This window comes from Dendronephthya gigantea, unplaced genomic scaffold, assembly GCF_004324835.1.
Source record: "Dendronephthya gigantea isolate DGI-Jeju-01 unplaced genomic scaffold, DenGig_1.0 000015F, whole genome shotgun sequence".
In the NCBI taxonomy this organism is placed as follows: Eukaryota; Metazoa; Cnidaria; class Anthozoa; order Malacalcyonacea; family Nephtheidae; genus Dendronephthya; species Dendronephthya gigantea.
The window spans coordinates 1,946,953-1,974,092 of NW_021163025.1; the positions used below are offsets into that span (position 1 = coordinate 1,946,953).

General features: G+C 38.6%; 4 protein-coding genes and 1 long non-coding RNA gene across 6 annotated transcripts; 2 read left to right on the forward strand and 3 right to left on the reverse strand.

Moving 5' to 3' along the window:
- Nucleotides 1–687: 687 nt before the first annotated feature.
- LOC114520236 (cofilin-like) lies at nt 688–2,479 on the forward strand. Its single transcript, XM_028540469.1, has 3 exons — nt 688–873; nt 1,695–1,945; nt 2,021–2,479. The coding sequence occupies exons 1-3, from the start codon at nt 697–699 to the stop codon at nt 2,172–2,174; spliced, it is 582 nt and encodes a 193-aa protein (XP_028396270.1). The 5' UTR covers nt 688–696; the 3' UTR covers nt 2,175–2,479.
- Nucleotides 2,480–2,917: 438 nt separating this feature from the next.
- LOC114520237 (Sjoegren syndrome/scleroderma autoantigen 1 homolog) lies at nt 2,918–4,489 on the reverse strand. The gene is made up of 3 exons (XM_028540470.1): nt 4,368–4,489; nt 3,756–3,846; nt 2,918–3,312 (listed from the first exon to the last, which is right to left on the reverse strand). Exons 1-3 carry the CDS (start codon nt 4,476–4,478, stop codon nt 2,990–2,992), a joined length of 525 nt encoding a protein of 174 aa, XP_028396271.1. The 5' UTR covers nt 4,479–4,489; the 3' UTR covers nt 2,918–2,989.
- Nucleotides 4,490–7,422: 2,933 nt separating this feature from the next.
- On the reverse strand, nt 7,423–8,385 carry LOC114520281. The gene is made up of 2 exons (XM_028540516.1): nt 8,063–8,385; nt 7,423–7,861 (listed from the first exon to the last, which is right to left on the reverse strand). The coding sequence occupies exons 1-2, from the start codon at nt 8,205–8,207 to the stop codon at nt 7,488–7,490; spliced, it is 519 nt and encodes a 172-aa protein (XP_028396317.1). The 5' UTR covers nt 8,208–8,385; the 3' UTR covers nt 7,423–7,487.
- A 239-nt stretch (nt 8,386–8,624) lies between these two features.
- LOC114520280 (homeobox protein Meis1-like) lies at nt 8,625–27,029 on the forward strand. 2 transcript variants are annotated; one of them, XM_028540514.1, is made up of 10 exons: nt 8,625–9,091; nt 14,063–14,292; nt 14,641–14,782; nt 14,963–15,013; nt 15,356–15,406; nt 15,928–16,098; nt 17,314–17,431; nt 20,611–20,765; nt 22,827–22,903; nt 25,946–27,029. In XM_028540514.1, exons 1-10 carry the CDS (start codon nt 9,041–9,043, stop codon nt 26,526–26,528), a joined length of 1,629 nt encoding a protein of 542 aa, XP_028396315.1. In that variant the 5' UTR covers nt 8,625–9,040; the 3' UTR covers nt 26,529–27,029. The 2 variants fall into 2 exon arrangements, with proteins under 2 accessions (XP_028396315.1, XP_028396316.1); XM_028540515.1 differs by lacking the exon at nt 8,625–9,091 and adding an exon at nt 13,698–13,906.
- LOC114520282 lies at nt 15,283–16,008 on the reverse strand. Its single transcript, XR_003686678.1, has 2 exons — nt 15,903–16,008; nt 15,283–15,788 (listed from the first exon to the last, which is right to left on the reverse strand). It is a non-coding gene; the product is annotated as an uncharacterized LOC114520282 (long non-coding RNA).
- Nucleotides 27,030–27,140: the final 111 nt, after the last annotated feature.

Here is a 27,140-nt window from a genome sequence, read left to right on the forward strand (position 1 = left end):
TGATTGCACTAATTGAGAAAAAAAACTGTCTAATCATCATACACTGTCTTCACTCTCAACAGCTGTCGATAATTTGTTTTTAAAAAGCCAAAAGGCGAGGCGATGTTTAAATGCCGTAGAAACAATTGCTTTCAAAAGAAATCAGTTGGGTGTAAGATTAAAATGAATATTATTATGCACATCCCAATTAAGCTTCTAGAAGCTACGACCCTGCAGCTTAGTTTAACAAACACTAAGCTCTTTTCTCGTCAAAATTGATTTGATTTTCTTCTTTCTTTACCTTAACGGCATATTCATAGATAAAATATCTATTGAGATATTACGTAAGCGTTCTATAATGGAAGCACGCCGCCATGTTACGCAACTAAAGCAAGTGGACTCTATATTGTTATAAATCTGGAGTAATTCTCCCTGTGTATGCTCGCCCTATGTAAGTGTCGTTCGCCCGATGCAAAGCGATGAAGTAAAAAGTTAAATCGCTTTCTATTTTCAAGAGGGGAATTTTGTTACGAATTGAGAACCGGTGCAAACAAAATTTGCATACTTAGTGGGAAACCGAATTGTGTAGGAGGGTTTATACTTTATAATTTTGTTCACACTGTTTATATGTGTGCGTTATTTAATAAACGCGTTTACCCAAATAAGGCAAGTCGTCAGAATCGCCATATTTGGTTATCCGATTGTTGTTGTTGACCAATGGGATTGCAGGAAAACGCTCGAAGCTCACGTGATTCGGAAAAGGAAGAAGGCGATGCTCGGCCGCCAACGTCACTAGCTTGGCCTTTCTCTGCAAACATTTGGCCTCTCGTCTGGGTGCGTCTTCGGTGTAAAGAAATTGTCAACGCCTTCTGCTCAATTGTACAACTTAAAATGGTATGTGTTTTGGACTAAAATGAAGTATATCCCTTTCAGTATCTTGTAGTGTATTTAGTTTAGCGTCACTATCTCACACTTAAAAGAATTTTACCAAATATCCTTAGTTTTCGCTTACTTGTTTATATCAAAAACTGTACTCTTCAATGCTGTTAGACGTTTAGACGAATTAATAATATTACGATGATATTCAATTACGTCCATCATTTAGAAGTGTTTGCTCCCTTGCTAGTTGAAGAGTTGCTCTTTGTGGCTTTTCAAGTCATATTTTTAACTTTGAATAGCGAATACCAAGCCATCGTGTGAAAGTCGGAAGTGAAATTGGCACAAAATCACCGAAGACATATTAAAATCTATAATTTATTTAATAAGTAACCCAGTATAGATGGAATATTGCCCCGGCTGCTGGAGTTTTGTACAATTAATGCGGCTCGTTTAATAGTGTAATGTACACCCATCTATTTCTATTCTGACCTGAAAGAGCTTTGGCAAAGCACTAGTAATATGCAATTTAATTATGTTGTGAATGGTTTAACACATAGGGGTATGGGTAACCAATACAAGTAGCTTACTGAAAAATACATTGATAAACTATTTTAAAGTATATAAAGAACCGCAGCATTTTGAGCCAAGGTGCTGTATTTGATTATGTAATTATTAATTTCATGGTGAAAACATACCCCTTACAGATTGAGATGCATTGGTTAACCATGAAGTGTGATTTTCACATGGTCATCTGGGAGCAACTTGGCCATTTTTAGCTGTGTATTGTAGAATATGGCCTTTTTTCTTGATGTAATTTGTGCATATATTCTTTTTAGGCTTCTTCAGGTATAGAAGTTGATAGTGACTTAAAAGACGATTTTATAAAGATGAAACAGAAGAATGTCTATGGGATGTTGGTTATGCAGCTCTCTGATGACAAAAAAAGGATAGTTAAGCAGGAGAGCATGTCTAGGGCTACTTGTACTCCTGAAGAACTAGTAGAATTCTTCTCGAGTTTGGAAAAAGATAAATGTTTCTATGTTCTTTATGATCACAAAAAAACAAATAAACTCATCCTTATTAAGTGGTAAGTGTTGACTTCAGAATTGAGTTGAAATTTGTTAGTATTGTTATTGTCATTTAGTACTCATAAATTTTCCAGGGCACCAGATACAGCAAAAGCAGCAGCAAAAATGATATTTGCAAGTACTTGGGATGCAGTAAAAAAATCATTTGATGGTTCTAAGCCTCTTGAAGCAAGTGATCTTGATGAAGTTTCAGAGGCTGAATTGGACAGGCTGTCCAGAAAAGTGTAGGTGTATTCACAACATGCAAGACATTGTTAATGATATGAATATAAATTTCACTGATTTGTGGTATCGTGCAGCATTAGCTAAAGAAGCTATATTGATCAATATTTTTGGAACTATAACATACATTTTTTTCAGTTGATAATAAAAAATTGTTTAATAATTCTGTTAACAGTTTGTAATGTCTGCTCTTAATATTTCTAGTTCTTAACAGCAGCAACCATTAAACCTGTATTTTCCATTAATAATCCTTTTTGAATGACTGCAGATAAACCTGAAAATGCATAGAATAGAAAATGGAAGGATTTGTAGTATGGTCGATGTTTTCATGTTTTTCAGAATATAGACTTGAGTAACAAATGACAAAAAAGCTTGTTAAACATTATTTACAAGTGGAATTAGTAGTTGCATTATGCCACGTTAAAATTATAAGGATCAAGTGCAAGTTTCCACATTTTTTTACTGTTAGAAAAATGGACACAGAATTGTAACACAATGGTAATTTTTTATTCTCGAGGGTAGTGATTATGGACTCTCTTGGCGTGAAAATTTCCTATTTTGAGTATTTTTTCATCAATTTTCAATTGTACTGCAATATATGCTTTTTATGATTCAGTTAAAAACATCACTTGTGAGTCAGTTTAGTTTTCAAAATAAAAGAAAAAACATGCTGAAGAATAACATCTTGTAAACTCAAGATGATGTGAGAGCTATTGACAAGAAAGTAGACCTCTAGTCTTCTTGGTCTATACAAATATGATGGTTATATAGGTTTAATAAAGATAAGGACTTGTTCTAACAAAATTTTTATGAACAATTTATTATTTTAACTCCTTCAATGTTTTTAAAGCGTTTCCACAATGACAAATTAATTCACATAGTTTTATGTCCATTTCCACTGAGCTTGCCATGCCTAGTTGATTAGCTGCCCACAGCAGCCTTCTTTCCAGCTTCAGCATTGCCTCATCCACTGTTTTAAGGTTGGTTTGAGATATCAAGTGTGTGGTGCGATCTTCATTAAGGGAGGTGCTGCCTCCACTTCCTGGGTGGTTGTCATTATGCTCTGGATTTTCATCATTTTGGCTTTCATGTTGGGTACCAATTTGTTGTGCCATATAGGAGGGCATTGGTTGCACTTGTGAGGCTGTATTTAATTATGATTGTTGTATTAGTAAATTTGACATAATGCTAATGATGATTTTGGCATAAAACCTGGTTTTAAACATTGTGTGGGAGGCTCCTAGTAATCTTAAACTTAAGCTCCTTCTAAAGGCCCTGTTACACAGTGCAATTTTTCTTGCAACTTGCAATGCAATTCCACTTTTAAGAGATGTAAATTAGTGAAGAGTTTTCCAAATGTTTTTCCCAAAAGGAGTCTAAACCTTCTATTCCTGCCGAGAAACTGGAAGTAAAAGTGGTATTAGTTTTGGTGCATCTTAAACTCACTATTGGTACAGCAATCTTTACTCAGCATACCTTCCGACAAAGCATTTATTTCTAACAAACCTGGGGTAAGGGCAGTTTTTGATCAGATGCTGTTTTGAAACAAAAGTTTAAAACCATGCAATCCATTTTGGTCAGACTTACTAAAGTGTGTGTGGGTCACAGGCAAGTGGTTGTCAAGCTCACTACAGCCAATACAGTAGTCTTGCTGTTGCCTGTCTTTCAACAATATCGTCTAAAAGGTAAGGAAATTGTTAACTGACAACAAGCACTTACATCTGTGTTTACAGTAATGCTAAAACAGGTAGTCACATTACAAGGCACTGGTGGAATTTAAAAGGGTGAACAGGAACAAATGTGGTTACCAAGATTGCAAGAATTGAGTTGAGAGAGGTCAAATTCATCCTTTCACATCAAGACTCTCAGATATATATACTTATATATTCTACCTGATCTCCTACAATCATAAATGCATGCAGGCACGCACCATGCCTTGACACTTAGTGGTTCTGTGGTGGAGGGTTAAATCAAGTAAAATAAAATCCCTAAACTTTGTTCAGAGAGAAGTTAGCTTTGCCTTTAGACTGCAATGTCTAATTTATAGAGTCTACATGTCACTATGCATTCTGCTTAAGTATTTTTCTTAAGTATTTTTATTTTGGATGGGTGAAAACGGGGGGGGGAAGTAGGATCTGAAAACAATACAGAAGTTATGGTCACTTCATCATATTGACTTTAAACTCTGAAAAAACTCACTCCGCAAACATTACAAGTAGAACCAAGCATTTTATATCCTTTTAGAAGATATTCTCCCATCAGTTTTCCTATTTTATCATCTCTCGCGCGCTTTTTATCCGTTTGAGACATTCTGTCAGACTGTTACTGATGATTATATTTACTGACATTAAATAATTAAAATTATTATAATTAATATAATATATTATATAATTAATATAATATAATATATTACAAATTATTATAATTATGAGTTAAGACTCCAGTGCTTACCCTCGGTCAAATTCAATTTTTCAAGATGGCGGGCTATTTGAAATCATTTGAAATATCCATTATTCAGCAATAAAAATTCCACTATTTAGCATAGATTTATTCCACTATTTTCCACTTTATTCATTGTTTCCATGGAATTTAAACATGGTTCAGTGCTTGCTCCCAATGTTTTGGGCCAAAAACGTGAAGCGAAAAACATGGCCACAGTCAGTTACAGTCGTGTGCCAACCACTGAGCTATATAATAATTCCTGGAACCTGTTGTTTACTAAATCCAGGGGGGAGAACACCCTTGTAGTGGGCTCATAATTGAGCCCGGTCAGTGGTAACTACCATGGCCAAAAGGAACCATGTGGCGTCAGCAGAGCTTCTGCGGTTGCGCAGAAGGGCGAAGTCCGCCATGTTTTTGCGGACAAAAAGATGGCGGCGAAGTTACCGAAAAATGACGAGCCGGTCCTCCAGGAATTATATAGCTCAGTGGTGCCAACAGAAGCGTTCCGAAAAAGGTTAACTAGTTCTTTTCCTAGTTAGAAGGAACACATCTGAACAATTCACAATTCTTCGTGCACAATTGCATGAATTGATTAAATGTTCTTCATTCACCCGTCATTTCCTAACTAAACTGCTACCTGCTTTACTTTTATAGCTTGTACTAAATTCAGTGAATGAAAAAGAACACTTACCGTTTATAAAACATACATAAACGCTATGGGTTTTTGTCTTTTCATATCTGGTACGTCTACAGCCGTTGGTTCGAATGGTAGAAAGAATCTTTTCAATACGAAGTAAAAAAAAATTGAGAGCCGAGGCATTTGAACGCTGATTCTTCGCTTCAAAAAAGTACCTGAAAATTGACAAAAAAAACAAAAGTAAAAAAAAATCAAAAAATGTGTCTCCTAAACTCAAGACTGAAAATTAAAAAATGGCCGGAAAATAGCGAATTCGACCATGGTCGAGTTCGCCGGAAAACGACTAATTCGACCATGGTCGAGTTCGCCGGAAAACGACTAACTCGACCATGATTGAGTTCGCCGGACAACGACTAACTCGACCATGGTCGAGTTCGCCGGAAAACGACTAATTCGACCATGGTCGAGTTCGCCGGAAAACGACTAACTCGACCATGGTCGAGTTCGCCGGAAAACGACTAATTCGACCATGGTCGAGTTCGCCGGAAAACGACTAACTCGACCATGGTCGAGTTCGCCGGAAAACGACTAATTCGACCATGGTCGAGTTCGCCGGAAAACGACTAACTCGACCATGGTCGAGTTCGCCTGAAAACGACTAACTCGACCATGATTGAGTTCGCCGGAAAACGACTAACTCGACCATGGTTGAGTTCGCCGAAAAACGACTAATTCGACCATTGTCGAGTTCGCCGGAAAACGACTAACTCGACCATGGTCGAGTTCGCCGGAAAACGACTAACTCGACCATGATTGAGTTCGCCGGACAACGACTAACTCGACCATGGTCGAGTTCGCCGGAAAACGACTAATTCGACCATGGTCGAGTTTGCCGGAAAACGACTAATTCGACCATGGTCGAGTTCGCCGGAAAACGACTAATTCAACCATGGTCGAGTTCGCCGGAAAACGACTAACTCGACCATGGTCGAGTTCGCCGGAAAACGACTAACTCGACCATGGTTGAGGTCGCCGGGACTAAAAACGGGACTAATCGACCATGGTCGAGTTCGCCGGAAAACGACTAATTCGACCATGGTCGAGTTCGCCGGAAAACGACTAACTCGACCATGGTCGAGTTCGCCGGAAAACGACTAATTCGACCACGGTCGAGTTCCCCGGAAAACGACTAACTCAAACATGGTCGAGTTCGCCGGAAAACGACTAATTCGACCATGGTTGAGTTCGCCGGAAAACGACTAATTCGACCATGGTCGAATTCGTCCGAAAATGGCGAATACGAAGATGGTCGAATTGGCCGGAAAATGGCGAGTACGACCATTGTCTAATTCGCCGGAAAATGGCAAATACGACCATGGTCGTCGAATTGGCCGGAAAATGGCAAATACGACCATGGTCGAATTCGCCAGAAAATGGCAAATACGACCATGGTGGAATTGGCCGGAAAATGGCGAATACGACCTTGGTCGTATTGGCCGGAAAATGGCGAATACGACCATTGTCTAATTCGCCGGAAAATGGCAAATACGACCATGGTCGTCGAATTGGCCGAAAAATGGCGAACACGACCATGGTCGAATTGACCGGAAAATGGCGAATTCGGCCATGGTCGAACCCGCCGGAAAATGGCGAATACGACCATGGTCGAATTGGCCGGAAAATGGCGAATACGACAATGGTTGAATTAATTGGCTGGAAAATGGCGAATGCGACCATGGTCGATATGGCCGGAAAACGGGACAAGACAAAAACTTGCTTTCATTTTTCAGATTTTGTTGTGACTTTATACACAAGAAGAAATTCCAATTATTATTATTAACATTATTATTATCATCTGACGAAGTTGACGAAAGGGGAAATTTTGTTTTTGACCAATCAGCGGATTTGTTTACATTTTCAGTAACCCAACGAGAATGCATAAACTCAGTTGATTAAAAGTACAATATATATCATAATTTTCTTGTATGTTTGCATGGTGACAGTCGATAAGTAATTTAAATGTGTATTCAGGTAATTGCACTGATGAAGGCCCGGGTTAACGGACCGAAAGCTTTGCATGCAGTATTAAATACTTACGTGGTGTACCCACAAGTTAAATTACAATATAAATAATTTTACATGAAGTATTAGAAATACAGGCAATTTGATTGGCTTTGCCTATAAAATGTAAACAAATATGGCGATTAGTTCAAAACGAAATTCCTCCTTGCTGACCCTAATCATCTTGTGTTGTCTTTCGGTGTCTTTGTCTTCGAAGCGTGCCTCTTCTTTTTATTTGGTGTTTTTGTGGTCACATGACTGTGATGAGCAGCACCACGGCTTGAAGGCCGAGGACTTTTGGCGTTGCGGCGGGTGTGCTGACCCGCAGTATCCATGACGACACGAAGTTTAAACTTTGGCAAAAGGGTTGAACAATTATCAAGGAGGGGAACATAGTTGATCACGGGGATGTTTGGATGATTTTCAAAGACGGGCACTTCGTCCGCAGGTGGCGGGTTAGTTTCCAGTTTCTCAATCAATATATACGAGGAATATTTTTTAAGATAAATGTCTGCATATTCTTCCCGATGATCATTTAACCGTAAAACCAACCCTACAGAGAAAGAAGAGTATTTGTTAGAATCGTTTCTATGTTGTATTTCGGGTAACTGATCTAGTACTGATAAACTGATAGCTAAAGAAGGCAGCCACTGAAGGGAAGACAGTATTCTTCAATAAGTTTCCGCAGGATGTGCGAGTTACCGGCCTAAAAGACAGTGCACTTGGGCTCTTCAACTTCACATCTCCGTACTACCTGATTCGTCTGAGAGATCCAGTATTTTCCCAGCAGTGTTCAAGCCACAGCGGGCTCTAATGCTGTCAAGAAGATTATTAATACTGCATTGTGGGTTACACAACAGCAATTCATCATCGCCGTAGCGTATTTTGATAAACATCATGTGCTAGGCAGTCTAGTTTCACATCGCTCAAGTCATAAGACGCAACCTGCCGCAGAATAATGGTGCCTGTTCTATTTGTTTCTAAGCTAAAGAAGATTAGGCGACTGTCGAATATTTGCTGTTTTAATTAAACCGACTTTTAATGTTTGCTCAAGCTTAATACAGACAGAAATGATTCATGATAAAATACTCTCCATTCGTGTATTGAAAGGCAAGGATTTCGCTTCAAAAGAGTGCTGTGATCTGATTGGGTAGAAACTGCGTTGGTCACGTGAAAAGCCTGATTTCTATATTTACGCCTCTGTCACATATGAGAAAATGCCGCGGTTTGAATTCACTTAGCATCATAGGTTTTTCTCAATTTTCATTTTGATCCAATACGAGATCGATATGGTAGATTTTACTGGACCAGTTTAGGAGCTTATTAAGCAGAAACTGTTTTACATTTTCCAAGATCAGCTTTCTCAGGAAATCAGAGTGTTTACACGGAATATCCTTGTGACTTCCTTAACTCGATAAAAAATGGTTTATTTGTGTAGTGAATTAACCAGGATTCAAACGTCTTATCGAACTGTGGCATAATTAAGCTAAGTTTGAATTATAATTTGCCAGCTTAGCGTCGAAACTATGCCATTCAAGTTATGACCTTGTAAGCTCGGAGTTTGGTAGTTGCCCATGTTTCACGAACAGATGTCAATATCCATTCAGCGATAGCCATTCCTGCAAATACTTGGCGATAACCTTGGAGTATTGTGTGCACAGGATTATCAACCATCTCAAGTTTTTCGACCGAAAACGTTTGTGCATTTTGAATTCGATTTTATTGTGAGAAGATGAGGGAAACAGCAAAGACGAAAAGTGAAGAAGTTACCGCAGAAAATGAAGTAAGGATTTCCGTTTTTTCCTAGACTTTCTGTTTTCATTTATCATATATGTATAATTATACTCTAATACTTTTCACTGGACGTAGAACTGATTTAGAGCAGCAATAAGTTTTCAGTACGAATTGTCAAGTTGTTTGTCGTTGTCTTTCGTTGAAATATATTTCAATTTATTTGATGTTACCTCCAACTAATCATGAATTCATGCACGGGACTGTTTTAGTTGCAAGGTTTTGTGTTTCTTTATATGGTCGAGCGATGGCAACTTGGCACATGGTCTATAAATGGGTCGGTAAAAAGAAATTAACAATTAAACTTTCGCTGTCCTTCCGTTAAACCCCGTCTCTATTCTTGGGTCTTCGAACTTCTTAATTTTCTTCATATTTTTTTCAACTGATCACAAGGATTTTACGGCTACATTTACCACATGGGAGCTACCTCGTGATTCTAAACTAACTTTTATTTAACTTATAGTTACGTACCATAATTGAAATCAGTATTTAAGATAAGGAGAAAAACATTCCTTGTACATATTGAGAAATTCCCGGCAACGGAAGATGTATGAGAGACGAACTATTACTGGCCTCTCGACCTCTGCGTCGAATTTACGTTTTCCATCCAGGAAAAAACTTTGAAACCTCCACAACTCAACAAGTGCCAGTTCAACGTCCTAATTAGTTCCGCTATGGATTGGCTAACTATATTCCTTTTCTTCTTGTAATGAAAGTACTGGTAATTGATAAGACAAATTCCAATCTGACAATGAAAATTGCTCTGTTAACAATAGATCATATTCCTTGCCTCGTTTTCAAGCTTCTGTTTCATTTGCACTCTAGTAAATTCAGACACAGTTCATTGAGCAATTTCCGCGCTTTAGATTAACTTTCATTTCGCACTGTGATGCTTTTCTAATCCACTGTTTCTTCGTGATACGCCCGGACGGATTTCATAAATCCGCGGGGATTAAGTCGAGCCGGTGTTTCGGAAGAATGGGAATGAGTGATGTGAAAAAAGTATTTCAAACTGACAAAGTTCTTAATCGGACAATAATCTAGATCGTTGGCAAAACAATACTACCGTGGAAAAACAGATTGATATTTTCTGACAAGCAGATCAATAAGCGGCGACTTTTTCAGGTCAAGACGTCGATATGTTTTCCTGAGTATTTTTTAAACCGTTGATAAACCGGTTGTCCTGTTCCGACAAGTACACGCGATGCATATACTGGGCATGTGCAGAAGCGTGGGCGTTCCCATAGCAACCATAATATTGACGAGAGCAAATATTTAGTTATAAACCTGCATTAATTACAGTCGTGGCATGTTTATTTGAACGTGCACCAGAAAAACATTCAGGATTAAAATAACACGACAATCATATTCATGCTGAAGAGATTAAATAAGGAAATTCCTTCGTCCAGTATAAAAGCTAGAGATGTCAGCCTGAGAGTTAAACCAGTTGTGAACTTGTGGTTAGACAGTTAGTGGTGGGGTCAAACGTCACCAATGAAACCAGCCGTAAAGTCGTGTACATATGCGACCCTATGGTCTTGGTTGAAAAACGCATTCCTGTCCTTCGAACTCTTTTAATTAAACCGCATTAAAAAAAGCATTTCCCTCATGTACATAGATGCGAAGTCCTAAATGATGCGTTTAAAAGTACCGGTTCGAATTTCATCCATTGCCACATGTTATACGGTCCGATATATTCCCAAGTTGGCGTCCAGTTTTTTGCTTCGCATGAGGGCGCGTGATGAAGAGAATGGAAAAAAACTACTGATCAACGTTCCTAAGTGAGCTCGCCATCTGAACGTTAGAAACCCGTCACTCGCACAGCCGTACTTGTCGCGTCTAGTAATCGTGTGCTATCATAACTTAATACCCTGTTTATTCTATTATGTATCTTAGTCAAACTGCCCAAATATACCCTTCCGACAAGCGTCAAAATTTTAAACGTACGCCGTGTGTCGACTGTCGAGTGATATTAGCGCATTTCTGTCATTTTCGACATCAATGCTTTTGGACAAGTGACAAGAGCGCTTATATTTGATCAGTTCAACAGAAATACGGATCGCGCGAATAGGTATTAACGCGTTAATCGTAGGTAATAGCATCTGAGATACATCTACTACGATAACATGTTACTATTTTCATTCGTGTTTAATATCGGTGCTTGAACAACTGTCAATGAACGAATACGATATGCTTTGTTTGGCATTTTTAATATATCGGCCACACGGCGAAAAACGTCTAAAATATGACGCAAAATGGTTTGGATACCATTCAAGGAGTCACAAATTGAGGAATTGAAAACAATAACTTTTGGGTGAATAGTTTATTCCCTTTTTTAAATATCGAATTTCAGCAAGGCTTCTTCCGATATTATTGTTGTAAAATCTCTTTCGTTTTGCATTTTTTCATTCAACGCGGCTGTCGAGATTCTTCATCGGTAAAATCACGCCTTAAATTATCCAATTTATCGCATTCATTTTATCGTAGATTTTTTCCCTTCGCTTTTAGCTAATGGCTATTAATTCCGCCCCTAAAGAGATAGGAGGTACTTGCAATCATTACATCACAGTTTCGCAATGTAATATGTTTTTCGTGAGAAATTGCTTGAAGGTTATCACGAGAAAAAAGTGCAGTTCATGATTTGTGAAAACATGAACTAATGATTTGTAAGATGATATATCTCGGGAGAAATGACAAAATATTGTATTGGGTTTCCGAGATTACATGTATATCTCAAGTATGAAAGATATAAATTTAGGTTTTGGGTTCCTTATAGTAAATATACCTAGAAAAACGCATAACAAATATTATGCACATCAGTCATATATTTAGAATATACATTGCGTCGCAATTCAGGAGTAGTTTCGAGCCGTTTGCGGTCGAAAAATACAGCAAAGATTTTTGTTCAGGACAGTTGAGACCAGTGGTTCGTACAAAAACCACGGTAGCTTGTTGATAGTCTGATATCTATCGCTCAATTACAAAACTTATTTAAGCTATTAAAAACACACAAGACCACTTCAGGCTCCTATGTCTAATTACTGTGTTGAGAAGGGTAATGAAAGCTCTGTGATTTTGTCTGCGGTCTAAATCTATAATAGCAATATACTTCCTTATCTCCACGTCAACTGTGAAGGGAGCCATCGTCAAGCGTATTTACTAATGCGATCATAAATATCGGCAAAATGGCAGGTCATAGTACAATTTACGGCTAATAGCTACTGGGATTTATCCTGTGTCATAATTACGGCAAAACATATAATCAACGTCGCAACCTGTTGCGAAAACAATGTCAACATTACAGTGAGATAGCATTGTCGTGTCACAACTTGAGGTAAAGACATGTTTTGGTTATTATGCCGTATTTATCCCTATTCGCATATATTCCTATTGCTAAACTAGCAATTAGAGTGATGTAAATCAGTGTTCATAATGGCGTTAATTTCATTTCGGATTAAGCGATTGTTGCGGAGTCAATGACAATTTTGAAAACATTAAGGTCAAATTATGCGCGGCAAACATGGAGACATGTTTTATTTTAATACTGTGTGCGACTGCCCGCCTTTCTGTCAAATTCCCTGGTCGTAGGCGTTTGCAAGACAGCATGTCGTCTGCCAAATAAACAAAACCTTATGAATTCCGCAATACGACACCGTGTACACGCTGCGAAGTCTAGCCCTTGAAAATGCTCGTGAAAACATGCTCTTTGTGCGTCGTTTTCCTCCGTGTGCGACATTCATCGCACGTGAGTCCGCTATTTTGAATACCTTTTGGCAATAATCGCCGTTCGGGCTTCTCTGAGCCTTCAAAAACGATACATATAACCCGCAGACTTTACTATTTGAATACAGCATGCATGGGGCTAGAAAGCAAACGGCCAAGACTTTATTGCCAGCAGGTGACGTATGGTTTTTGTCAATCATGATTCCAGCCCTGGTGTACGCGATTTCTAGACGCTTTATAAATTGTTTTGCGTTTTAATTAACATAGGTGTGAATTCGTGCCGGCTCACGTTCGTCTAAACTCGCTATGCACACGGACTTTATTGCTTCACCAAATCGAGGAAATCGGCTGTCATTTTCTGAGCAACATTGCCTAGTGTTTCAGTTATGAGATTTGAAAGCACAGACACGCCTATTGCATCGAATGTATAACATGATATGATTACTCAGACAATGCGAGAGTTGAAATGTTTGAACTTATTATTTCACATCGATAAAGCCACGACGCTGATTGGCCGAGAGCCTAAATTGTTTTTATTCCGTGGTGTTACGCGATAGCTACGAGTTATGAGTGGATCTCGAAGAATTTACGACTAACGCAGCGCGTATGCGGGCCAATTTACGGCCTAAAATCCACGAAAAAAGCATCCTAAGCGTCTTCGTTTAAGCCTCGAAGCTTTCTTCGTACGTCAGTGAACGTAAAGCCTGTCTTTGTAGTTCAAAAAATTCAAACGGTTACCAAACGTGCGGTCATTAGCATCCAACAGGTAACCATATGAGATGCTCAATTCTCCCAACCTAGACTAATTAAAACCTCTATGGAAACTTTAGTTTGATTGACAGGAGATATGGCAGGCAGCCATGATACAAACCTTGACAATTCGTTACGACTTGTGATGACGGGGGAATATGCTATGGGTTCTCATTTGGTTGACGGGTTGTAAGCTTAGAGAGCCGTCCTACTGAGCTGGGTCTGTTAAACTGACAACATAGTGAAACATTATTGTAATCACTAAAAAAACCCCTAATTTAACGGCTTCATTCATCGCGGAAGATCGACCCATACGGAGCGTATGGCTCAGAGGGTAAGAACAGTGTTGCCGCTCGCTTGCTCGACGTCTAAACTCGCGCGTGCAGTGTAGCGCATCAAGCGTCTAGTTATTCAAAGCCTTTTATATAATGTTGCTATACAATCAGCTGCATTAACAATGAAGTTGGAAATTAATTTCTCTTTAATGTAGCCGTATGATGATCAGGCTGGCTATGCTCAAATGGACGCGGGAGCCGCAACGTCCATATACAACCCGAGTCAGTTTCCAAATTCGGCCGGAGCAATGCATTTAGTCGCAGGTCAACACGTTCCGTTCGCAAACCCAACAAACGCCGCTTTTCACGGAGCAGCTTCAAACGTTCCATCTGTAATCAGCGCTGTTTCGGATATTCATAAAAGGGATAAAGAATTAATCTATGGGTAAGTAGAAGTCACTCAACATTATTATTTTGACAGGAACATCACACCTCTATTATACGCACAAGATCAAGTCAGCGATAGATTTCTCCGCATGTTGCACGGTCTGAACTCACATCAACAATATCTCATGGTTCCGGCAAACTCAAGCTGAGATCTCACTGCATTCCTTGTCAAGAAATGTCAACGTCGCTTAATGTTTAATATTTCCTACGGAATTATTATATAGGGTATATAGTTTGTTAACACACAGGTTATGATTGATAGTACACGGGAAGCCGGGTAGTATATTTTATATGGGGTCTATTATGTATGTCGTAATTGTATGTTTTTGTTTCTCTTTTATTATAGACATCCATTATTCCCTCTGCTTGCTTTGATTTTTGAGAAATGCGAGCTCGCAACTTGTACTCCTCGTGAACCCGGTGCTGTTGGGGGTGATGTGTGTTCCTCGGCTTCCTTTAGCGAGGACATTACGGTGTTTGCGAAACAGGTAGCTGTATTTTATTGCCTGTCTAGGAAACAATAGCAAACCATGGGTAGCTCGTTAATAATTTTATAGCATCTTATGATCTTGTTGGTTCAGTATTTAGCAAGTTATTTTCGACCGCATTAGCCGTCAAACGATCGCACGTTTGAAATTTATATCGACTCGTATTTTTCTTTTACGCAGTTCAAAAGCGAAAAACCGTTGTTCAGTCAGAATCATGAGATTGATAGTTTGGTATGTATGTCTTAAATATTATATAAAACTGTATATTTTCGTGACAAAATATGTGCGTCTATAAATAATCATATAATTTCGCACTCACAAAGTGTTGCCATCAGCTGGCAAAAGTATATTAGAGTAAAATTAATCGAAATTAAAGGTTATTGAATTTAAACGACACAATATGATCCAAAGGGTTGGCCTTCATATGGCGTTAGGAACGGATCTATTCTATCGCTAATTTGTTGTAATGTGTCATTCTTGCATAACAAGCTACAAACAGGTCACTTTTTTCTTCTTTATAACCGTACAATTAACAATTATGGCCTATATTTTTACTCTTATTTTTTTATATAGATGGTTCAAGCAATACAAGTACTTCGCTTCCACTTGTTAGAGTTGGAAAAGGTATTACAATGCATAACAATGAGTCTATCTAGCGTTTGATCTATTTGTTATTGTTTTCGTGTAGTATAAATGATGGCGTACAAGGGCGCCTCTGTTGCTTACGATATTGCAGCGAAATTACCCGGCTGAATCGATGTTTGTTTTTCGAATTGATGCTTCTCTGTTTGAATTTACATATCCACTAAATATATAAGCGACAATACGTGTTGCCATATGAATGCTTCTCTGTATATATGCGAGGTACATTGACAAAAGGTTTCCTGTTTAATACAAATTTGTATTGAAATATAATTTGTAATACTTCCCGAAATAATCCAAACAAGCCATCGTGCATTCACAACTCTTCTTCCCACAGACTCCGCGGGTGCAAAACCATTACAGTCTATACACATATGTAAAAATTCATATTTCTAGTGTTTTTGAGAAAAAATCCACCCAAACAAGCCCCAAAATCAAGATTGCACGACCAGTTGTTGCTATATAATCATCCACTTACAATGTCTTGCGTTTCGTCCCTCTAGGTGCATGAGTTATGCGATAACTTCTGCAAACGGTACATTTCCTGTTTGAAAGGCAAGATGCCAATAGATTTAGTTATGGAAGAAAGAGACGGCGAGGGTAAATCAAGAGCAGATAGCATTGGCTCCGACGACAGTGTCGAGACACGCGGTATTAGCTCCGAAAATAATCAGGTAAACGTCTTGTTGATGTTATATCATTGTCCTTTCATCTTGACGCACTCGTGTCATGATATTTAACGAAGTTTTGGACAACCTATAGACAGATATGAAGACATAAAGCGTGTGTGATGCGTTCGTTGAGTTCCTGCAATTGACATCGACAACTAAATGGCCTTATTGCTACATGAAATTGACATTTAGTGCGTCTAATCGCTTTTGTTTTGTGAAATTGACAACGATAAAGATTACGAAATGACAAGCGAATTCGCCGGGCTTGCAATGCCAAGATATCCCCCACAATAAGTATCTATATTCTTCTCCGTTTCGCTTTTTGACCCCATTGTTTACGTTTGCTTAGAAATACGCCCGATATTCGAAGCTTCAGAGGGGACCGTTCGAAAAACTAATTGTTACAATTTTCGAATTCATTCTTGGAAAATCGCAAGCAGAATGAACCGATGTTTTGCATAAAAAACAGTGATAAAACAAATTCAATCAAGATTAAAGTCATGACGCTGGTGTATTCATGTAAATTCATATTCGTCCACCCATGTACGCGTATTATTTTGTATGCTAGTGACTACGCCGGAACCATCTTTTCGCTTAAAATATATATATTTGTACTCGTAAATTTCAAAAAGGCCTCTTTGTGTGCGAAATTTTGTCACGGTTACATAGGTAATTAAGTAAAAGGAGTGTTGTTAACCTCAAATAGGATCGCATCCATGTATACAAGGCAATATAGGTTACATTGAAAGCGATCACAATACAGAAATGACTGCATGCATGCAGGTTATGCGACATTGCTATTATTGGGTCATCGCTGCGGTGCCGCACTCGCGTATAAACAATCTTTATTGAATAAATGTGTTCAGTTAGGATTTATGATAATCGGTTTTTGGATAAACGGAAACCGCGTGAAGCCCCGACCAGTCGAAGGATTTGATGGGCAAGTCAACGGCTGGGCGCTGACACAACTTGTCTATTTTGAAGCGGTTTAGTAGACTGAACAGACATTCAAGCTATTTCGGAACAATTAGCAGTCATTATGGCGAGCGATCGTCCGATCGATTTAGGATTTAGATCGATCTTCGCGCCTTGACTAAATGACTGTTTGTGATTACAATGTCAAGCCGTGTTTTTATGCCTTTTTTGTTTTTATGCCTGGGCCAAGGATATAATTGCTGCCGATGCTAAATCTTTCCCAAATTCTCTTCTTCCTCCCAGAGTACAAGCGAGACGCCTAGTTGGTCTCATGATGCGGGCTTGGATCTAGGACACGCTGACGCAAGGGCATCCATGACCTCGCAGTCATCTTTAGGGGCTGACACCTCTTCTCCTGAAGGTAGGGAAAAATATATCTCGAAGTCAAGTAAAAATGAAACACACCAGACCAGCCATTTCCACACCTAATTTACTATGTACATTCTATGTACCAAAACAAAAACAGATCATGACAACTATATTTTGCAAACCTACCTTACGGGACTCAAGTTTTTTGAAGTAACTTTTGCAACTGTAGTTAGATCCAGTGACAGAATAACTAATCAGCATCGCGTAGTTTGGCGTTAATAACTATTTATCTACTCAAAATATAGCTGTAGGTTTTATATAACCAGACCTATGTTGTAGGTTTTATATAACTAGATGTAAAAATCGTAACAAATAGCCGATCTTTTTCTTCAGAGTTTTTAGATTTATTTCATATGAAATTTCGGGTATAATTTCCTAAATCGATTTCTAGACATAGTTTTTATCACATGTTCAGGATTTCGCACAGTGAAAGAACGCTTTCGTGACAATAATTGTTTGGAATATTCTAGGGCTCGTTAACATGCAAAAACGGAAAGCAAACGGACTAAACATAAGCCCTTCTCGTCCGGTCTCCTTTATGAAGTCATGCTTCATGAAATTGTCATCTATTTCTAGCACGTTATCTCTAAATATGCCTTCCCTTGCAAGTGAAGAGTTTTTTTTTAAGATTAGGGACAGTTTATTACAATCAACCGATATATTGGTGTTTCTAATTGGGAAGGGAAGGACGCAAGTTTACTTCAATTCTCATGTCAAAATATCATATTCTCCATATGTCAAAAAACGCGTTCTCTGATGGCTCCATACGACATGCGTCAATTTTTCTTTTCATTAAGAGCGCGCTTGCAAATAGGAAAAGCGATTTGAGCGTTCAAAAGTTCATGTTTGTTTGCACAGCTGCAAAATAAATTTCAATTTTGGATGTGAAAAATAACGTGTGTTTACCAAAGGCTCGGTCCTTTTGTGTGACGAGTTTCCCACTCGTTAAGTAAAGCGTTCGCTATTCGTTGCCGTACCAAGCTATCTCTCCCGTGGCACACTTGCGTTTCTTGCGGTTATTTTCGGCACGATTTTCTATTTGCATGCTTTGTTTTCACAAAATTGCTGGCTCTAATTGGATTTCATTATGAACATTTTGATTAATTGTCGGGCGAAGAAAGCCAGATAATGGACGTCCAACGATGTTTGCCTGTTTAACATTAAAGAGGATATTTAGAAAGAATCAATGTTGATTGTCTTTATTACTGCGGATGTTTTGTCTCATCTGCGATCGAGCAACGTTTTACTGCCTTTGGCCCTCTTGCAATCTGGGCAGCTGCTGCTCGCTTTCAGGAATAATTCACATCAACTATATCGGGCAAGAATGTTTAACCCGATTATTTCTGTTTTACTTTTTCGCTACAGCACGAACGAGCCAAGTTTATTGCAGACGCTATCGATAAACGATAGTGCTAGGAAAACATCTTTGAATTTGTGGGGGGGGGGGGGGGCGTAGATAACATTGAGGAGGCTGGGGATTGAGGGGGCGCAGCAACTGCCCAACAATTATTCATGATAGCATCGCCTGTGTGGAGGACAGAAGAGAAACTCAGAACAGGCAGCATGATTCAGAGATAAAATCTGGTCCTTGTGCGGGCCAAAAGCTGAGAATATTTTCCCTAAACGGTACTTTTAAAAGCGTTCGGACTTCGAAGCGTTTTAATGATATCTCGCCAGCGGCTATCTAAATTTAATAATAAATAGTCAAATGGGATTTTATCACCCGCACAAAAGCTCGACAGAAATGATAATGGCTATGAAAACCGGAAAAATCATCCTTCATTTGGGAGTGTTGTTGGTTTTTGCCTCGAGATAAACCCTGTTATTATTATGTCTAAGTTAAATTGCTGAAATATTTTCGAGTTCTTTTGGGGGCAGCCAAAGATCGCGGAGACGATTATGTTAATGAAGCGCAGATGGTTTGAGATATCTCCCACGCTTTAATAAAGAAGGGTCATTCTGCGTTTTACAATTTTTTTCACCTCTGGTCTATGCGAAGTATATCAGTATTATCACATGCCTGGAATTATCACCATATAATCGTTTGAGCAAGCTTGATGTGTTGACTATAATCAATGCTTTAAGCACAACATTACAACTGAAATTATAATCTTACACTAAGCGGAATAAAACAGCAAAGTTTGCTCTGGAGATAATTGTGAAATACTGAGATATATATCCCTCGCGAAATTCAAATTTTTTTATATAGTATTTGACTATTTGTGTCATCACATGAGAAAAAATAGATGTTGCGCGCGCAATATTCAAATACTTGGGAGAATTTGCAAACGTTACAAGACCTCATTTTACTGCACGCATGTTTTAAAAATAATAAATGTAAAATCATGCATTTATCACTCGGAAGTTTACGATCAAGATCTTCATAGATGTCGACTGCTCAAGACAAAACAATGATTAATTTGGGCGCCGATATTTCTTTAATTTTTTGCATTTGTGATTTGATTATATACCCACCGATTCCTATCGGTATCAGCCAAACTTTTATATTTTATTCGTTCTACAAGCACAGGAAATTATTGGGTGGTTATCAGTATTTGAGTATTTATCAGGGGCCGGTTGTTCGAGAGGCATTTAGCTTAAACGATGGATAAGCCAAAGGCCCAAAGTTTAAAAATACTCTGATAGATCTTGTGAATGACTGAACCTGCATCTTATGCATTTAATATGTACTTTCATTGACAATTAAACTATTTACATCGAAATAGTTTAGCTCAGTTGTTCAATAAATAGATCATTCTGTTTTCCATTTTGAACTTAGCCACCGTTTAAGCTAAACGCCTTTCGAACAACCGGCCCCAGTATTTCATGTTTACCCATGCACTTGGTCAATGCACACTATGTTTGTAAAATGTTGGGTAAAACCGCAAAATAAACAAGGTACTCTGGGTGAAATTTGGACGAGGAACACCGTGGACTAAATATAAGCCATCACAAATCTTTTTCTCAGCGAGTGTTGATGTACATTACTTTTGGGAGTACAACTATTCTAGCCAATACTCAAGCACCAAGTACGGGACTGTCGGTGTAACTTTGATTGAACTATAGACTGGCAGTGAACCAAAAATCGCGGCTTAGTCCCTTAGTCTCAAACACAATGAGTATTTCCTCGAATATTTCAGTATGAAGAGAGTCTTGTGTTTTCAAATTTAGGTCTGGATGCAAGCCTTCATGCCCCGTTGGGCCACGATGACAGCGTTTTCGACGAAGATGACAACGATAAGGACAAAAAGAAACAGAAAAAACGCGGAATATTTCCCAAAGCTGCGACCAATATCATGAAAGCATGGCTCTTTCAGCACTTAACGGTGAGCTTCTTGTAGAAATCTTGTACATTTTGTTTGCATGTATAATCGACGACATTCGTCACAAGAGCCCGCGGTGTGCTACAACAATGAGTACATATGTTTTTTGAAATAAAAAATTATCATTTGAAATGAAAAAAAACACGTTATATGCAAGGAATAGCGTAGGATATTTGCCTTTATTAATGTATTTTTCCTTATCGGGACTTGATGAGGGATAATTAGAGAATACTTCACTCATAACGAAGCAACAAAGAGAATGTCTGTGCTTATCAATGACCCATGATTATCCCCCCCATGTGCGTCAAACGTTCCTCTGAACTTCAGCCAAGTTGGGCGAGATTATAAAACTTCCCTCGCTGTATAAATAGTAAGGATAAGCTCTTAAGATATTTAGTTTTTAGCGCCGGATGATTTATACTTCACCTTTCTATACCATATCTCATAATTCATCGCAAATGACCATTTAAGTGTGGATTACTATAAAAATAATTCACTTGTTTATCTGAATGCTGGACGGTTTTACACATGGAAAAAAGTATGTAATTATGCATTGAAAATACTTCCTGTCGCTGTGAAGTTACCTGTATATGATATGACCGTGTTCACGGCTAGGTTGTTCAAAGACGAAATGTAATGCGTATCGCGATATATATATATTTTCGTGCAAAAAATCTATAAAAAGATTGCTAACATAGCCTGATCATTAAAGGTGCCATGTGGTTGAGGCCCTTGATTGTTATAGCTAAAACAACGTGTTCTATTCACTTTGCAACACCAACCTCTTGAAACTGTCATTTTCGCTGTTTGTATGACGCTCATCATACCAGGAACAACCTTGAATAGTGGACACAATGACAATCAATGTGTTTATTCAACGTGTGCTGTTCAACCAGCATATCCCAAAGAAATGGCAAAATGTTTTTGACAGCTAACCGGACGATGTTGGTTGTGGTTCGTTTGTTTAGCTTTTAATTGTTTAAATTGTTCAACTGTATTAGCAAACAAAACACCTGAAAATGATTTAATAGTATTTCTTTCTCAAACACACAACTCAAATTTGATTCATCGAACCAGCATTATCTCGAAAATGCCCTATCTCTATTTGTTTTCTTTGGTTTCAAAAATTGACCAATCTCCAAAGATTAAACATTATTCATTAATATCTAAACAAACACAGTTTCTCTAAACAATATATCACAATATCTTAAAATGTTTTTGTAATCTTAATTTTCAGAAAGATTGTTTACCGCGCAGTTACTCTGATTGGAGTTGATGCAATATTTATTCCAATCCTAAATAATGAGCAAACAAGACGATTGGCGGGTTATAAAATTTAAACTCTGCGTAATATATGTTTTTTGGATCTAATTTGAAAATATAATTCATGCACATTTATCAGTTTGAAACTGTTACTTCGACATTCAGACGTCAGACGAGACAGCGAGACGCTACGACAATAAATTCAAAATATTATATTGGACTTGTAGATTACAAGATAAGACCATAATTCTAGTATACATATTGCTAATACAATCACTTCGAAACAAATTATATAATATTGTGAAATATAATTATGTTTTGCCGAAATCTTATTGTAGCTGTACTAATAGACTGTGCTAGCTATAACATACTCTTGAAAACGAAATCTACCATGAGTCTAAAAAGAGAGTCGGGCAAATCTTTTTGTTTTCGGTCTTTCAAAGGTTGTAACACCAAAATCTTCCTCTTTTTTTATATTTAAATTAAGACAAAGTTTGTCACAAAAATTATGCGTGCACATGTTATTATGAATTCATGAAGCTAAAAATGTTCACGAGAATATAAAGAAACATTTTTAGATGAAAACAAAGCGTTAGTAACGCATTATGATGCATAAGATTAAAATAAAAAAGGACAGTATTTGTCCTCCCGTCAAACTGGTTGCTGGTCCATTTTTGAAGGTAGCACAGAGGGTTGCAACGTAAGGAGAATCTACTAACTGATCGGCTTCAACAAACACGGTCGTTGTAAGTTTAACAATGGACAATGTGTGGTAATATTTTGTGATTATCTCTATTGCAGCACCCGTACCCTTCAGAAGAGCAAAAACGAACGCTAGCTCAAGAGACGGGATTAACAATCTTGCAAGTCAACAATTGGTAAGTACTTGTGCACCGTGGTACTCCAGATGTTTTTAGACCTCAGGTGTTGAAACCTCTGAAACCAGGGTATCCTCAAGAGATTTGTCAGTTTGCGTGTGAATATTTGCTTACAAGAGTCGTCAAGATAATTCACAAAAATATCCAACTGTTCAGTGGCGTTACTTGCCTTTAATTCCCCAAACGATGTCCAAGCTAAAAGATTAGTAATTCCGTATCATCCATATCATTTTAAACGAACGAAGGGATATCACAAAACCTTAGCTAATGGTTTATTTTTTATGTGAAGTCATCTGCTGTAGACAGAGCATTTAATCTCTAGATGTAGGAAATAGCAAATCACGGCATTGCTGAAACGAACATGTAACCAAATCCGGGCTTTCTTACCACTCGTAGTCTTCTAAGTGGATAAATTCTTATCTGTGTGGGCGAAACGTTTGTTTATGATTGCATAAGTTGTACGTTGGGCGCTGGATGATGATATTCGAGCTGACGTAGGTCAACAAATAGCAATTTTCTTGTTTATATTTTCCCACATGCGTCGCTCAATAAATAGAACCTAAAAAATCACTAAGTTGTTTACATATCGGCTCCTTCAAAGCGTTTGAAAACATAAGGAAGTTTTAGTATAAATATAAATATGAAATGGACAGAAAAGACTGTGAAATTCAAAGGCAGGAATAAGGAGTAAAACAGTATATCACTTTATTATAGTCGTGAAATGGCTAGCAAATTGATTAGGTAACAGATTGCTATGGTGATTAGGATCAATGCAAGTGTATTTTTAAGAGTTTATCTTGGAATATCTAAGGGGAGTGGACATTAAAGTTATGACAGAAATTTACTGAGTTCACTTGGAAAAATCCGATCTTATAGCTGTGGTCGTATGTGCACAGTCCTATTAAGGCCACGTTTGACCTCAACGTAAAACAGATAGCAAGAAAAAGTTATCACAATAATTAACCCCTTCATGAAGATTAAACTTTGACAAGTGAACGTAAATACCTCATGAAACATCAATAAGCTGGGTGTTGGTTCAATTTCGCCTGTTTTGAGTTCGTGGAAATAAAAAAAGTTAATCTATAATCCCACGCACATCATGTCTTTTATCAACAAAACAATTTGGCTATCACGACCGTGCAGGATTAAACACGTTTCCAGCATGTTCTTCGAAGTTCGAGGCGAAGATTCAGCCGATAAAACTGGATGAATACCTTAATTTAACATGCAATAAAAACGTTTCAAGATAACCAAAGAGCAACGTGAAATATTTTCTCATGAAATAGATTGAACAACTGTGTGAAATATGTATTAAAACCCTTCTCGGCGTTTCTGGCTAAGAGCCACTTCAGAAGAGCTAGAAAATGTCGTGATGCAATAGAAGAAGTGGGTTGTTCCAGGCATAAAGCTTGGTATTTGTAATTTTACCACAGGCTTTTATCGTGGATTTAGCTTAATATGATTCTGGGTGTTATCAAGTATTTACTTCTGGGGTTTTCAGACGATTTGCTTGCGTGATTTTTCTAGTCAGGACTTTTGCGACCATCGACACTCGACAGTTTTGCAACCCGATTTTTTTCGGTGCGAAACACCGGCTACAGTTGCTTGCTACAAGCATTTCGAAATCTCTGGGTACTTACATGAAAATATGCGCGCTTTGCACGCAATAGTTTTTGATAACGGGCCAGCACTTGCATCTTCGTGTGTCTAAGGTGGGCACTTGAAATTAGCTTTATTAACGCAACACATGTGCAATATCTCTGTCAGCATTCAGCACTTTGTTTATCACCAAGAGCGCAAGTGCACCTAATGGACAGACACACGACGCTGATAAACGCGGCATGGCGTCACAAAATAATTAAGCTTAATTACGCCAAGTATTTGCCTTTTAACAGGATTTGTATTATCTTTTCAACGCTTCATTGCGAATATCCATTTGTGGGTGAATTCGGTTCAACAATTTAGCCTGAAATACCAAAGTACGCGCGTCATTCTTTCGTGTTTCCTCATGTAGTTACATTTGATGCTCCAATGAAACTTTGTCATTCCTATACCAGAGTAATTACTAGACGCACAGGATAATTTGATCTCTTTGTTATCTGCATTTTTGCGCAAATGTCCACCTTTTGTGAATAAAATTAACCTTAACCTTGTGGTTAGAAAAGTCTGCTCCTAAAATGTTTGAAAATTTTCAATACGAGGTGGATGCCACGTTTGTTATGACGATGATCTAAGTTGATTGAACCACTTTAGAACAAGATCTGGCAATGCTACCGTAATCACTGACTTTTTTGTGACTTCGAATTCATGAAATAGATATGCAAGCAGCATGTCGCTGTGTTTGGCGTTAAAAAATGAATGTTTTGTCCTCTTGTCGAGTACGAAAGCTGCGTTCAATTGTAACAGTCTAATTTCAATCGCGGTTTCTATTTTATTCAAGTATTTAACATTGTCCTGTACATTTACATTACAGGCGCCGCACCGTATGTTAATCAACTATTTAATTTGCGCTTCCTCGCTGTCTACGCCTCCCCGTTGATAATAAATAATAAAAATTTCACAATGATTTAACGTGCGTGACGACGGATGTATAATTACGAAGACCTGGAATGCGTCCCAGCTTTGTAACGATCAGATAGTGCTCAGGTGATTACAAAACCAAAATCTTCTTAGTTTGCCAAATTTACAACACGTATTTTTAGTGCGTGCGTTTCTTTCTTTTCGAATCTCATTTCATTCGAACGTGTGCATTTCGTACTCGATGACAAACACGGGTCATCATTTCCTAATTTGGCGTTGCCACAGGCTTTAAGTTAAACACGGATACGCGGACGGACGGATTAGCTGACGGACGGAAATGAAAAATGGTCGTTGCTTTAATGAAATGTGATTTTCGGGTTTTCAAAACGCGCATCGCGTTGACAGTGTTATCTCGTCTACTGAGATTCTCCAAATGGAAGATGCTGTTTGTGGCGTCCAAATGCAACAAAAGCTTTGACATTCGATGAAGTAATAACGCAACACTTTCATTATTACCAACAGGTTCATCAATGCAAGGAGACGTATTGTTCAACCGATGATCGACGCTTCAAATCGGGCAGGAAAATCACCGGTCGTGACAGTTTTCAAATCGAGACGACGCGGTGGTAAGAACGGAAGCCAGGGGATACCATCCCCACCTCGTTTCGGCCCCACAGGACCAGGACACCCAACCCCACCCGGGTACTACCCGGATCAACATCATGCACAGATGCACCCCAACTACCACATGCAAGACCCTGCATCAGGACAGTCACCGCACTTCTCACCCAGGGGATATATTCCGAGCGGGGAACCGTCGCCCGGAGCTATGCCCGGTCACTTGGGTGGATCACCCGTACCTCATACGATGCACGCCCAGATGCAGGCGCATGCGTATCGAGCGCAAGTGCCCGCTGGACAAGTACATTCGCAGGCTATGTATATACCTGGCCATCAAATGATCATGTCACCAGCAGGTCACCCTCATGCCCAGTACCCTACAGCTCACGGTCAGCTCATCACACCCACTCATCAATCGGTGTCGCCGTCCATACTTCCCCCGGAAACGATGACGCAACAGGTTGTAGACATTCATTCGTCGTAGAATCGAGAGCTCGGCATTCCTAGAGAGCGACCGAAAGTAGAAATGGTAGTGTGACCGTTGAAACAGCGTCCGCTGACCGTTGGTATAGATTGCGTGGAGTAGAGAGCGAATAGGAAGGACTTGGCAGAGCGTCGGGTTTTAACAAACGGTATTTCTCTGCAGATGGATTATCAGTTTGAGAAATTCTTGCCACTTCTATAATATTCAAAGCAATGAATTTTCTCTATTTCATTCAACTGCTCTGACAAGAAGAGTTGTCTGGTCTGAACAACATCTGCAGTGAAATGCCGCTTAGCAAGACTCGCTCGTTGCGCGAATGAAATACAAAAATCGGAAGACGCTGTCCAAATGTACAGGCAACTCATTGGTAAATCACGTGAATCCGAGGGGAGGATTAGAAACTAGCGACACGACTGCGAAAGTGAATGTTAACTTTGATGCAGATTTTTTTGTTTCCAAGCTCTGACGATCAGTAAGTAATACGGCGATCACACAACTTCGTCAATTTAAAAGAAAAATCGTTAATTTTTTTGAACAAGGTCTGATACATCACTACGTCTGACTTCACAGCTTAGGCTCATAGTGACGACAAGTCAGCGGTGATGGTATCAC

What these genes read in the sequence shown, in the direction of transcription:
- LOC114520236 (XM_028540469.1), top strand. Translation starts at nt 697, where the DNA reads ATGGGATTGCAGGAAAACGCTCGAAGCTCACGTGATTCGGAAAAGGAA. An exon ending in CAATTGTACAACTTAAAATG is followed by an intron (nt 874 to 1,694) that starts GTATGTGTTTTG and finishes TATTCTTTTTAG; the next exon opens with GCTTCTTCAGGTATAGAAGT. An exon ending in AAACTCATCCTTATTAAGTG is followed by an intron (nt 1,946 to 2,020) that starts GTAAGTGTTGAC and finishes TAAATTTTCCAG; the next exon opens with GGCACCAGATACAGCAAAAG.
- LOC114520237 (XM_028540470.1), bottom strand. Translation starts at nt 4,478, where the DNA reads ATGTCTCAAACGGATAAAAAGCGCGCGAGAGATGATAAAATAGGAAAA. An exon ending in CTACTTGTAATGTTTGCGGA is followed by an intron (nt 3,847 to 4,367) that starts GTGAGTTTTTTC and finishes CTTACCTTTTAG; the next exon opens with ACGATATTGTTGAAAGACAG. An exon ending in TGTGACCCACACACACTTTA is followed by an intron (nt 3,313 to 3,755) that starts GTAAGTCTGACC and finishes AATTAAATACAG; the next exon opens with CCTCACAAGTGCAACCAATG.
- LOC114520281 (XM_028540516.1), bottom strand. Translation starts at nt 8,207, where the DNA reads ATGATGTTTATCAAAATACGCTACGGCGATGATGAATTGCTGTTGTGT. An exon ending in GGATCTCTCAGACGAATCAG is followed by an intron (nt 7,862 to 8,062) that starts GTAGTACGGAGA and finishes CTTTCTCTGTAG; the next exon opens with GGTTGGTTTTACGGTTAAAT.
- LOC114520280 (XM_028540514.1), top strand. Translation starts at nt 9,041, where the DNA reads ATGAGGGAAACAGCAAAGACGAAAAGTGAAGAAGTTACCGCAGAAAAT. An exon ending in GGCTCTTTCAGCACTTAACG is followed by an intron (nt 20,766 to 22,826) that starts GTGAGCTTCTTG and finishes TCTCTATTGCAG; the next exon opens with CACCCGTACCCTTCAGAAGA. An exon ending in ATCTTGCAAGTCAACAATTG is followed by an intron (nt 22,904 to 25,945) that starts GTAAGTACTTGT and finishes TATTACCAACAG; the next exon opens with GTTCATCAATGCAAGGAGAC.